The 13,324-nt window shown below is 27.2% G+C and overlaps 2 protein-coding genes across 5 annotated transcripts; both read left to right on the top strand.

Moving 5' to 3' along the window:
• Positions 1-1,244: 1,244 nt before the first annotated feature.
• On the top strand, positions 1,245-5,894 carry LOC114944548 (hormone-sensitive lipase-like). Of its 3 annotated transcripts, none has more exons than XM_029320517.2 (10): positions 1,247-1,703; positions 1,790-2,000; positions 2,086-2,299; positions 2,961-3,139; positions 3,868-4,147; positions 4,253-4,472; positions 4,752-4,918; positions 5,231-5,430; positions 5,538-5,663; positions 5,752-5,894. In XM_029320517.2, exons 1-10 carry the CDS (start codon positions 1,336-1,338, stop codon positions 5,818-5,820), a joined length of 2,034 nt encoding a protein of 677 aa, XP_029176350.1. In that variant the 5' UTR covers positions 1,247-1,335; the 3' UTR covers positions 5,821-5,894. The 3 variants fall into 3 exon arrangements, with proteins under 3 accessions (XP_029176351.1, XP_029176350.1, XP_029176349.1); XM_029320516.2 differs by having other exon boundaries at positions 1,778-2,000; XM_029320518.2 differs by lacking the exons at positions 5,538-5,663; positions 5,752-5,894 and having other exon boundaries at positions 1,245-1,703; positions 1,778-2,000; positions 5,262-5,375.
• Positions 5,895-7,625: 1,731 nt separating this feature from the next.
• LOC114944550 (hormone-sensitive lipase-like) lies at positions 7,626-12,909 on the top strand. Of its 2 annotated transcripts, none has more exons than XM_085485993.1 (10): positions 7,626-8,183; positions 8,270-8,474; positions 8,714-8,744; positions 9,470-9,648; positions 10,212-10,491; positions 10,597-10,816; positions 11,068-11,234; positions 12,221-12,420; positions 12,529-12,654; positions 12,739-12,909. In XM_085485993.1, exons 1-10 carry the CDS (start codon positions 7,816-7,818, stop codon positions 12,805-12,807), a joined length of 1,845 nt encoding a protein of 614 aa, XP_085342119.1. In that variant the 5' UTR covers positions 7,626-7,815; the 3' UTR covers positions 12,808-12,909. The 2 variants fall into 2 exon arrangements, with proteins under 2 accessions (XP_085342119.1, XP_029176354.1); XM_029320521.2 differs by having other exon boundaries at positions 8,581-8,794.
• The last annotated feature ends 415 nt before the right edge of the window (positions 12,910-13,324 follow it).

The raw sequence follows: 13,324 nt of genomic DNA, 5'->3' as shown, positions 1-13,324 counted from the left end.
TCTCAAATTGAGATACAGTTCCGTTTAATTAATTTTTCGTTTCGTTTTCGTTTCCTTGGCTCTATTGCCCGGCTTAGAAGACAGCATACTTATATTCTTTATATTGAGAGCCGATAAAAATATTTATTTCTGAGTTTATTCACGCCTTGGGCTAATCACGGCGATATTTACTAACATCTACTAAAGAGGCAAATGAAAAATATGGGATCGAAAGGGTCTGAATAGCTTAGTGCTTAGTTGGTAAGAGCAGTCGCCCGGAAAGTGAAAGACGCGGGTTCGATTCCCGCTTCAGCGACTTTTCGGACCTATATTTTTCTCGCTTATTTCTCCATATGTAAGTTACGAAATTAATTTATATGTGGAACTTTGGGATCTCAAATTGAGATACAGTTCCGTTTAATTAATAAATAATAAATGTATTACTTAGTACTTATAATGCAATATATATAACTTTATGTCCAAGTATTTATAATTTTTATGAAAAAAATATGTATATCATACAATATAAATTTTAATTGCAAGTTATCGAATAATTAAATTAAATTAATTAATTAATAATAATTCAATATATATATATATATATATATATATATGCAGTATATCAAAGCATAACAACTAAAGATGTTTTAAAAAATGTTTTGCTCGATAATTTAATAAAATCATTATTTTAAATCATTTAAATTAATCTTATTTTACATTTCAAATACAATAAATAAACAGTTTTCCTACTAAAAATTAAAAAAAAACTTTTATGAAATAAATTCATAAATTAAATAAATCTAAAAAAATGACTATGTAAAGTAAATAAAGTATACGACTGCAAATATTGAAATCGAGAGTAGGAAAAATTTCAACTGGGAAAGGGTCGAATGTCAATTATAATTATTCTACACAACATTAGGATTTAATTAAATTGTAAAATTGATTTTATTGTTGAAACCTTGCAGTCTAATAAAACTTGTTTTGTCAGTTTTACTGAAAATGACATAAAAAAAATAATATACACAATTTACATTTATTTAATTAAAATATACATAATAATGACACACATATACACAAACACACCCACACACAAATCTTTAAAATAGCATTTTTAACATGATTTTTGTTGAAATCAAACATTAATTTATAAATCATTCTGTTGCTATAGTTAAAATTATATTATTATTATCAGAGGGACTTTGATCATATTTACATAACATATGATAGGATGACTCTATCACTCTGTCGATAAATGCTCACTAGCTGTTATTAAGCTGAACAGTAATACACAGTTGTTTTCGTAACTTGACTTTATATCAGTCGGTGCTACGCGTTCGCCAGAACAGCACTCAAATGTCACCTGTCAACCATCACGATAATTTTGACAGATCATCCGAAAATTCTGAATCATTACAATGGAACGATTTGCGGAAATTGTGCCACGTCAGCGTGGAATATTTCACGTCTCATCGTCTTAAAAACAGTGATAGAATCAAGGCTGCGCTGCTGGTGATTTTGCAGCAGCTAGACGAATTGCAGCCGCTTTACAACGAAATAGCCAAATACGTGTCATGCTTCGATTTCGACGAGACGACTCCGGGAAATGGATACAGAAGTTTCCTCTTGATGATCGACAAAAGTATCGTGCACTCCGAACAGGTTTGCCAAAAGATGTATCGTCAGAAAGACTCATTATTATTCCGAGAGAGTCATCACACGAAGTAATTGTATAAAAACCACACACACACGCACACATCTATTTGACATATATTTTATTATACACGGATTATATAAGTTTAATTCGCAGGGAAGTAGAAGCATGTTCCCAGTTATTGGTATCGTTACAAATATATTTCCCATGTTTAAAAACATTGTATAAATGGAGTAGCCCGGAAATAATGAGCGATGGAAGACCGTCTCTGATAGTAACTGATAAAAACCACAGTTCTCAAGAATTTCTCGGTCTGATAGAACATATTAATCAACATTGTTTCTACGGTAGATGCATAGCATTTCAGGTATATTTGTAAATTATATTTGTCGGATTAAATTTATTCAAAAATGTTTAATATGAAAATATCTCAAATATCATAATTTTTTTAGTTTTGTGATAGTTTAAAAAAGGCAATAATAGTGATAACGTCAGCTATGGCAGCTTATAGCGAAATATTTTATAATAATAATACAATACTAAGACGATGCGTTAATTGCATACAATATTTTTTGGATCCTGAAGCGAGAGCACGTCGTCTTGTCAACATATCTCAGTATGCTGATATTTATTTTACCAGAGCATACTGGTCCCTGCTTGAAATGAGTAAGAACTAAAAAATTAAAGATCACAAATTTCATTCATTAAATTAAAAAATACATTCATATAATATTTACAAAAAAGATATTAACATGATTAAAAAAAGATACAGTAAAAAAATAGAAAAAGTTTCAAATATTGATAACGCAGCTAATAAATTATAATATTGATACGTTTAAAAAATAAAAATAAAGCTTGATGTCTGTAATTTGAGAAAATTTTTATACTGGTTATGTGAAATAATCAGTTTTGCAATGACTAATGACAAAGTAAGAACATAAAAATTGATTAACACATCAAATATTTTTAATTGCTCACAGTGAGTCAATTAATGTAATTTAAATGAGTTAAAAAGCATGTAAGATTTTATCTTTAAAAATTTGCTTTAATTTAACGGAAATCGATTCGACAATTTTTCGCTGAATTGCGGCGACTTGAATTGATAAGCAGTAAACGCACATTTAATATCACAATTTGCCGTTAAAATACCGAATTTTTTCATATTCATATAACACATCAATCTCGAAAACATGATTATTGCTGCGTTATAAATAATAGAAGTTTTATAATTTTTTTAATTTACTTGTTTTTTTCTTGATTTAGTGTAATTAAATAATGATCGAGTGTATTTAGAAAATAATATGTGTATATTATATTTATATTTTAGAAATATTGTATATATTTTATCCCTCGTTGGCTGTCAATCAACAAATATGTATTCCACTTGAGGAAATAATTCTGCCTACTCTCGATGGTGGAACTGTTTCAATTCCAATGCCGAATAGCCACATTGGGAAAAAGCCGATAAATCTTAAATTGCTCAGTTTCAAACGACGCGTAGGAATGGTAAAATATTGAAATCAAATGTTAAATTAAAATATAACTTGATTGCAGAATATACATCGTACACTGAAAGAAAAATGTATTTAATTCTTACAAGTATTTTAATACTGCCAAATGAATCATTTATTTGAAACTAATAATATTTATTTAATATAAAAAATATTTATTTGATATAAGAAAATTCTTATCAAAACAAACAAATATATATTTGTTTCAAATAAATGATTCAGTTGGCAGTATTGATCTAAATATGTATTTAATTAGTCATCCTTTTCAGTGTACACTGAAAAAAATTATTACATTAATAAATATTTATTTCAATATTACCTTATAAATTATTAATTTAAAACAAATATTTTTCTGTTTTTTGAAAAGAATTTTCTTATATGAAATATTATATTAATTTAATTATAAATATTTTTCACGTCAAACTAATGTTATTAATTTCAAATCAATAATTTATAAGACAATACTAAAATAAATATTTATTTGAATTTAATAAATTTTTTTCAGTGCATATATATGATTAATATATTATAATGTATTATTAATGTATAATTAACTTTAATTTAACATTAATAATAAAAATATATTAATTATATATACAATATAAAATTATTAATTAATTAAAAATATTTTTAGTAGGTATATAATTTATATAACTTATACAGAAGAACAATTTAAAATATTTATCTAAATTAATAATTTTTATTGACACACACTCCATCAAGATCGGATCTGGAAGAGAAGGAGGAGAGTTATATGATCCATGCGACAGTTTAATTATTTATATTCACGGAGGCGGATTCATCGCACAGACATCACAATCACACGTAATGTACCTACATAAATGGACTGAGATGCTCGACGTACCAATCCTGTGCATAGATTACAGTTTAGCCCCGGAAGCTCCCTATCCACGCTCTCTTGAAGAAGCCCTGTATTCTTACGCATGGGCGTTAAATCATGCGACTGTACTCGGAAGTACAGCGAAAAGAGTGATACTTATAGGTAAGCAAATTTAGTCTTTGACATGCCTTTAATGTGTACAATTGACAGATTTGATTATTCGATACGGTAAAAGACTGTGTATTTTAATGATTCATTTTTTGACAGGTGATTCCGCCGGTGGTGCATTGTGCTTGCAAATCATCTTCAGATGCGTGCAGTTAAATATAAGAAAACCGACTGGTATTTTTGTAGCTTATCCACCGGGGATCATGGATTTTCTTCCATCGCCATCCCATATGTTCTTTTTGAACGATCCCTTTTTATTGCTCGGTACTGTAATACGAATCATAAAGGCTTACGTGGAAACTGATAAGGACAAATTTGCGTAAGATAAAACTTTAGTCAATATTATTTTAATCTTTCTCCGATCAAAATTCTGGTTATATTTTTTTTATTTTACATTCTTTTATATGAGGAAAATTAAAGTATAGTAAAAAATATGTTTTATGTAGAAGTTTAAAAGAAACAAACGAAAATGAATCGTTTTTACACCGTCTGATGTATCGCATATATATATATATATATATATATATATATATATATATATATTATTGTGATGAAGACGATTGTACAATTTACATAAATATTATAATTTATTTTGCAGGAAACATGAAAATGAAAAATGGGCCAAATTGGATGCAGAGAACTCTTTTGCGGAAGTGAATAAAAATGACCTTACAGCAATGCATCCAAACGAAAACAGCGCGAAAAATATAGTATCTCTTCCATCTAACTCGACATTAAATTCTGTCAACTCAAGAGAAGTCGATGGTATACATAAATCAATTAGTACATATCTTTATAATATACAGGATATTAAATTTCAAACGTAACATGTGAAAGATCTCTTAAACAATACAATTTAGAAAAAGTTTAAAAAAATTGTAAGACTTTGAAATATCTCTTTAATACAATAGAATATTAGTTTAATCTTGAGTGGCGTAATCAAGGTCAAAATAAGATCATCATGAATTTTTTAAATGGAACTATATTTTTCAAATATAAATCAATTGCTCGCAATTGATTGCTTTCCTTTAATTTTGCCTTTATAAAAAAATGTAGAGTCGAAAAATAATGTTTCAGGACAAAGTGATAAATCGTGCTTACTGTTCAGATGGTTCCTCGATCGAAGAAACAATAAGAATATTAGACAGCTTGATATAAAGAATGCGAAAACTCCTTTGGAGGAATTTGTACTTATGAAACGAAAGGTGGATCTGCTCACAAGTCCGTGCCTTGTATCAGACAATGTATTAGTCAATTTTCCGCCCACAAAAATAATGGTAATTTTTTGTTATAATTGTTGACTATGCAAAGTGTAAAACGTTCTGTTCTCGCTATTAAGATTAAATATTTCGGAACATCTTATACGTAACAAATTTGCTTTCAGGCGGCGCAATTTGATCCTTTTCTCGATGATTGCGTCACTTTTGCGAGAAGACTTCGTTCTCTTGGCAATAATGTTACATTGGATGTAATGTCGGATGTGCCGCATGGATTTTTAAATTTAATTAATGTAAAGCTTCTTTTTGTTTCTCTTTATTTGGATGAATCAAAACAGTACATTTACATACATTATATTATTTTATTTTTGTTATTTTTAGGTTTCGAAAGAAGCGAGAGAAGGCATGAAACTCGGTGCTACAAGAATAAAAGAATTGTTAGAGCTATAATTGTGTAATATGAAAAGTTTTTTGTTAAGATGTATATTAACATAAAATAAACATTTTTTTGAATATTGCATGTATACAGCGAATATAATTATCTTTAGATGCAATCAAATATTTGCGATAATATTTTCCATGACTTGACTACCAATAATGTTTTATTTGGTTTACATATATTATATTTATATATAAAATAGGAAAAGAAGATCTTTTTAATACGCAAAATAATGTGATTGTCATATAATTAATATTAGCAAAAAGATTCAAATTTCAGAATAAAAATATGTTAAAAATAAAAATATGAGAATAATCTTCTAATTTACAATAAAGAACATTAGGTTGCAATAAATTTAGCACAGACGATGCGATAATGAACAATTACGAATTATAATTAGAGCTCTGGTAAATCGAACGATAAAGGATTCGACGAAGTATATTTAAGTCCTTATATTTCCGAAATATGTTATGTATTATGACACAAATATGTATGTATATGTATCTTCGAGAAATACAAAATTAGACATTTTGAATTTTAAAAATAGATTAATTTTTTATTAAAAGATTAATCTTTTATGGAATTTTCATCCTTATTTTAATTAGTCAATCTAATGAATGTATCGTTTTATTGCGAATTACAATTATAAAAGTCTGTTTTAAGTAGATTAATGTGGATGAATATGTATTTAAGGAAAGATTGTAAAAGTATATGTTGTATATATTTATATATGTATGTCAAATACTGCATTAGATAAATTTGATTTTCAATTCTGACTTTATATTAGTCTATGTATCATATAATATGTCAGTCTTTTATTTTATTTTATTTAATAAATGAAATTTTCGTCGATCTAAATATTATAATTTTAATTCCCGAATTTTTATTATGTACAGAATTTTAAATCGCCCAATTTTTATTATGTACATAATTTTTATTCCCAAATTTTTATTATGTATATAATTTTAATTTATTGAATTTCTATTATGTACATAATTTTAATTTGCCGAATTTCTATTGTATTATGTTTGAGAATTATTTTGTATAAATCTCTTTATATATTTTTTTATTATTTTGTTAAGTTTAATCGAATATAATTATGTACGCAAAGCGAAGTTATACTATTCTTTGAGAATAAAACCTTCAAAATTGCAACGCATGTATAAAATTATTGCAATGCATGCATAGAAATATATTTATTAATTACGTGATTTATAAAAATTCAATATATAAAGCATAACAACCAAAGATGTTTTCTTCGATAATTAATAAAGTCATTATTTTAAACCATTAATTGAAATTAATCGTATTTTACATTTCGAAAAAATAGCAGTAAATAAACAATTCTCCAATTAAAAACTAAAAAAAAACTTTTATGATATGCGTGTGAAATCATAAAATTAATAAATTCAAAAAAGAGTGACTATATAAAGTAAATAAAGCATAAGATTGAAAATATTGAAATCAGGAGTAGGAAAAATTTTAACTGGGAAAAAATCAAATGTCAGTTATAAATTGTAATTAATCTACACAACATTAGGATTTAATTAAATTGTAAAATTAATTTTATTGTTGAAACATTGTAGTCTAATAAAACTAGTTTTGTCAGTTTTAATATACTAAAAATGACAAAAAGGAATTATAATATACACGATTTACATTTATTTCATTACAATATACACAATAATAACACACATACGCAAACACGCACACACAGACGAACCTTCAAAATAACTTTATTTATCAAAATAATCTTATTTTTTTATTTTCTGATTGAAATCAAACATTAATTATTCATAAGCCATTCTGTCGCTATAGTTTTAATTATATTCCCAATATCAGAAGAACTTTGATTTTTATATAACATATGATAGGATGGGTCAACAAGTTCGTCGACAATTACTCACAATCAGTAGCTGTTATCAAGTTTAACAGTGATACCCAGTTGTTTTCGTGGATTCATTTTATATCAGTCAGTGCTACGCGCTCGCCAGAGCAACACTCAAATGTCACCTGTCAACCATCACGATAATTTTGACAGATCATCCGAAAATTCTGAATCATTACAATGGAACGATTTGCGGAAATTGTGCCACGTCAGCGTGGAATATTTCACGTCTCATCGTCTTAAAAACAGTGATAGAATCAAGGCTGCGCTGCTGGTGATTTTGCAGCAGCTAGACGAATTGCAGCCGCTTTACAACGAAATAGCCAAATACGTGTCATGCTTCGATTTCGACGAGACGACTCCGGGAAATGGATACAGAAGTTTCCTCTTGATGATCGACAAAAGTATCGTGCACTCCGAACAGGTTTGCCAAAAGATGTATCGTCAGAAAGACTCATTATTATTCCGAGAGAGTCATCATACGAAGTAATTGTATAAAAACCACACACACACGCACACATCTATTTAACATATATTTTAGAATACACGGATTATATAAGTTTAATTTGTAGGGAAGTAGAAGCATGTTCCCAGCTATTGATATCGTTACAAATATATTTCCCATATTTAAAAATATTGTATAAATGGAGCAGCCAAGAAATAATGAACGATGGAAAACCGCCTCTGATAATAACAAACCACAGTTCTCAAGAATTTCTCGGTCTGATAGAACATATTAATCAACATTGTTTCTACGGCAGATGTGTAGGATTTCAGGTAGTATATATTTGCAAATAATATTTGTCGGTTTAAATATTTGTCGGTTTAAATTTATTTAAAAATGTTTAATGTGAATATATTTGAAATGTCATAATTTTTTTAGTTTTGTGATAGTATGAAAACAGTTATAAAATTAATAGTGTCACTTACGGCAGCTTATAGCGAAATATATTATAATAATGATACAATACTAAGACGATGCATTAATTACATAAAATATTTCTTGGATCCTGAAGCGACAGCAAGTCGTCTTGTCAACATATCTCAGTATGCTGATATTTATTTTACAAAAGAATACTGGTCCCTGCTCGAAATGAGTAAGAAATAAGAAATTCAAGATCACAAATTTTATTAATTAAATCTAAAAATACATTTGTATAATATTTTTAAAAAATAAATATATATATAGACTTGATTAAAAACATACAGTAGAAAAATAAAAAAAAAACTATTAATATTTATAACGCAGCTAATAATAATAATATCAATATGTTTAAAAATTAACAAAAAAGCTTGATGTCTGTAGTTTCAAAAAATTTTAATATTGATTAATTGGAATAATCAGTTTTGCAATGACTAATGACAAAGTAAGAACATAAAAATTGATTAACACATCAAATATTTTTAATTGCTCACAGTGAGTCAATTAATGTAATTTATATGAGATAAAAAGCGCGTAAGATTTTTATTTTTAAAAATTCGCTTTAATTTAACAGAAATCTATTCGACAATTTTTTGCTGAATTGCGGCGACTTGAATTCATAAGCAGTAGACGCATTTAATATCACAATTTGCCGTTAAAATACCGAATTTTTTCATATTGATATAATTCAGCGATCTCGATAACATAATTATTAGCTGCGTTATAAATAATAGAATTTTCACAAATGTTTTCTATTTTTCCTTTACTGTCTTTTTCTTGATCGACTGTACGTAAATAATGATCGAGTGTATTTAGAAAATAATATGTTTACATTATATCTATATTTTAGAAATATTGTACATATTATATCCCTCGTTGGCTGTCAATCAACAAATATGTATTCCACCCGAGGAAATAATTTTGCCTACTTTCCATGGTGAAACTGTGTCAATTCCAATACCAAATAGCTACATTGGAAAGAAGTCGATAAATCTTAAATTGCTGAGTTTCAAACGACGCGTAGGAATGGTAAAATATTGAGATTAAATGTTAAATTAAAATATAACTTGATTGTAGTACATACGAGTTATTATATGCTTCATTTAACTTATTATAATATTAATCTAATTATATCGTACACTGAATAAAAATATTATATTAGTAAATATTCATTTCAATACTACCATATAAATCATTAATTTAAAACAAATAAATGTTTTTTTTGTTTTGAAAAGGATTTTCTTATATGAAATAAATTTTTATTAATTTAATAATAAATATCTTTCACGTCAAATTGATATTATTAATTTGAAAAAAATGATTTATAAGGCAGTACTGAAATAAATATTTATTCGAATTTAATATATTTTTTTCAGGGTATATACATATATAATTAATATATTATTATTATTATTAATGTATAATCAATATTTAATAATAAATATATATTAATTATATATACAATATAAAATTACTAATTAATTAAAAATATTTCTAGTAAGTATATAATTTATATAATTCATAGAATAGAAAAATTTAAAATATTTCGCTAAAGCAATTAATAATTTTTCTTGATACTACACTCCATCAAGATCGGATCTGGAAGCGTAGGAGAAGAGTTATATAATCCATGCGACAGTTTAATTATTTATATTCATGGAGGCGGATTCATCGCACAGACATCACAATCACACGTAATGTACCTACATAAGTGGACTAAGATGCTCGACGTACCAATCTTGTGCATAGATTACAGTTTAGCCCCCGAAGCTCCCTATCCACGTTCCCTTGAAGAAGCCTTATATTCTTACGTATGGGCGTTAAATCATGCGACTATACTCGGAAGTACAGCGAAAAGAGTGATACTTGTAGGTAAGCAAATTTTGTCTTCGACATGCCTTTAATGTGTACAATTGCCAGATTTGATTATTCGATACGGTAAAAAACTGTGTATTTTAATGATTCATTTTTTGACAGGTGATTCCGCCGGTGGTGCATTGTGCTTGCAAATCACTTTCAGATGCGTGCAGTTAAATATAAGAAAACCGACTGGTATTTTTGTAGCTTACCCACCAGGGATCATCGATTTTCTTCCATCGCCATCCCATATGTTCTTTTTGAACGATCCGTTCTTATTGGTCGGTACCATAATACGAATCTTAAAGGCTTACGTGGGAACTGATAGAGACACATTTACGTAAGATAAAACTTTAAACAATATTATTATAATCTTCCTTAAATCAAAATTACAAATTTTTTTTATTTTACATTTTTTTATACGATGAAAATTAAAGTATAATGAATAATATGTTTTATGTAAAAGTTTAAAAAAATATATCAAACAAAGATTAATTATTTTTACACTGTCTGATGTATTGCATATATATATTTTATTGTGATGAAAGCGATTGTAGAATTCACATTTAAATACTATAATTTGTTTTGCAGGGAACATGAAAATGAAGAATGGGCCAAATTGGATGCAGAAAACTCTCCTGCGGAAGTGAATAAAAATGAACTTACAGCAATGCATTTAAACGAAAACAGCGCAAAAAATATAGTATCTTTTCCATCTAACTCAACATTAAATTCTGTCAACTCAAGAGAAGTCGATGGTATACATAAATTGATTTGTACATATCTTTATAATATACAGAGTATTAAATTTTAAACGTAACAGGTGGAAGATCTCTTAAACAATACATTTTAAAAAAAGTTTAACAAAAATTGTAAGCCTTAAAAATTTCTCTTTAATACAATAGAATATTACTGTACTATTAAGTGCCGTAATCAAGGTCAGCATAAGATCATTTCAAATTTTTTAAATGGAACTATATTTTTTAAATCGATTCTTTGCACTATTTTGTTTGAAAAGTCATAAGAGTAATATGATCAAAAAGTGAATAATTTATGAAAGATTTGATATTTTAATTTAATATAATGTTACATAAACTATAAAATATCTAGTAAAATATGTAATTTGCATTAAATATATTTTACTTAAAAGCAATTATCTGTTTTCAGAGTGTTCCATTTTAAATAATGTATTTATTAAATAATGTAATTTTAAAATAACGTGTTTTTTTTTTAAATTATATAGTGATTCCGTTTATAAAAATTATGATATCTTAACAATCTCAAAAATAACACCATCTGAAATAAGACTATGCTTACAACAAGATGTCCCTTTCGAAAACTTTTTCGAACAACTTTTGTGAATAACACATTTTTGAAGTAAGAGTTTAAGTATGCCCTTTCGCTGACTCAGGAAGGAAAAGTTAGCGAGAAGGCAAATATAAACTTTAACTCCAAATGACGTGGCCCAAAAGGATCATCAACCGGAAGGTCAATTTTACGCTACTAAAAAGCCGTCAGGTCGATGATCCCTTTTCGCTTATATACACACACATCCACTTATTGTTAGCTTTTAAATATATTTTACAAGAAGATCTAATGCAACAATTAAGGATATAAAAATACAAGCTTAGTTCCGAAAATATAGTAGTAAATTTTTAAATATGTACAGAATATTCGCTTTCCTTTAATTTCGTCTATTTCGCCTTTATAAAAAAGAATGCAGCGTCAAAAAATAATGTTTCAGGACAAAGTGACAAATTATGCTCTCCGTTCAGATGGTTCCTCGATCGAAGAAACAATAAAAATATTAGACAGCTTGATACAAAGAATGCGAAAACTCCTTTGGAAGAATTTGAATGTATGATACTGAAGGAGGATCTGTTTATAAGTTCTTGCCTTGTATCAGACAATATATTAATCAATTTTCCGCCAACAAAAATAATGGTAATTTTTTTGTTATAATTTTTGACTATGCAAAGTGTAAAACGTTCTGTTCTTGCTATTAATATTGAATATTTTGGAACGTCTTATACTTAACAAATTTGCTTTCAGGCGGCACAATTTGATCCTTTTCTCGATGATTGCGTCACTTTTGCGAGAAGACTTCGCTCTCTCGGCAATAACGTTACATTGGATATAATACCAGATATGCCGCATGGATTTTTAAATTTAATTAATGTAAAGCTTCTTTTTGTTTCTCTTTATTTGAATGAATCAAAACAGTACATTTACATTATATTATTTTATTTTTGTTATTTTTAGGTTTCGAAAGAAGCGAGAGAAGGCATGAAACTCGCTGCTAGAAGAATAAAAGAATTGTTGGAGTTATAATTGTGTAATATGAAAAGTTTTTTGTTAAGATGTATATTAATACAAAATAAACATTTTTTTATATTGTATTTATGCAACAAATATAATTATCTTTAGATGCAATCAAGTATTTGCAATATTATTTTCAATGACTTGACTACCGATAATATTTTTTTTTTGTTTACATATATTATATTTATGTGTTTATATATAAAATGGAAAAAAGAGATCTTTTAATACGCAAAGTAATGTGATTGTCATATAATTAATATTAGTAAAAAGATTAAAATTTTAGAATAAACATATGCTAAAAATAAAAATATGAGAGTAACTATCTTCCAATTTATAATAAAAAACATTAGGTCGCAATAAATTTAGCACAGACGATGCGATAATAAACGATTGCGAATTATAATTAGAGCTCTGGTAATTCGAACGATAAAGCGTTCGACGAAGTATATTTAAGTATCCTTATATTTTCGAAATATTTTGTATATTATGACACAAAATTGTGTGTATATATATCTTCGAGAAATAT

This window comes from Nylanderia fulva, unplaced genomic scaffold (genome assembly GCF_048542155.1).
Source record: "Nylanderia fulva isolate GAGA-0341 unplaced genomic scaffold, ASM4854215v1 Scaffold4, whole genome shotgun sequence".
Classification (NCBI taxonomy): Eukaryota; Metazoa; Arthropoda; class Insecta; order Hymenoptera; family Formicidae; genus Nylanderia; species Nylanderia fulva.
The sequence above is the reverse complement of the archived record's forward strand: the minus strand, read 5'-3'. Positions and strand labels throughout refer to the sequence as shown.

Bases quoted from the DNA above. Each gene is read 5' to 3' on its own strand.
- LOC114944548 (XM_029320516.2), top strand. From the start codon at position 1,336: ATGTCACCTGTCAACCATCACGATAATTTTGACAGATCATCCGAAAAT. The intron at 2,001-2,085 runs GTATATTTGTAA...TAATTTTTTTAG, and splicing joins GTAGATGCATAGCATTTCAG to TTTTGTGATAGTTTAAAAAA. The intron at 5,664-5,751 runs GTAAAGCTTCTT...TGTTATTTTTAG, and splicing joins GATTTTTAAATTTAATTAAT to GTTTCGAAAGAAGCGAGAGA.
- LOC114944550 (XM_029320521.2), top strand. From the start codon at position 7,816: ATGTCACCTGTCAACCATCACGATAATTTTGACAGATCATCCGAAAAT. The intron at 8,795-9,469 runs GTAAGAAATAAG...TCTATATTTTAG, and splicing joins CTGGTCCCTGCTCGAAATGA to AAATATTGTACATATTATAT. The intron at 12,655-12,738 runs GTAAAGCTTCTT...TGTTATTTTTAG, and splicing joins GATTTTTAAATTTAATTAAT to GTTTCGAAAGAAGCGAGAGA.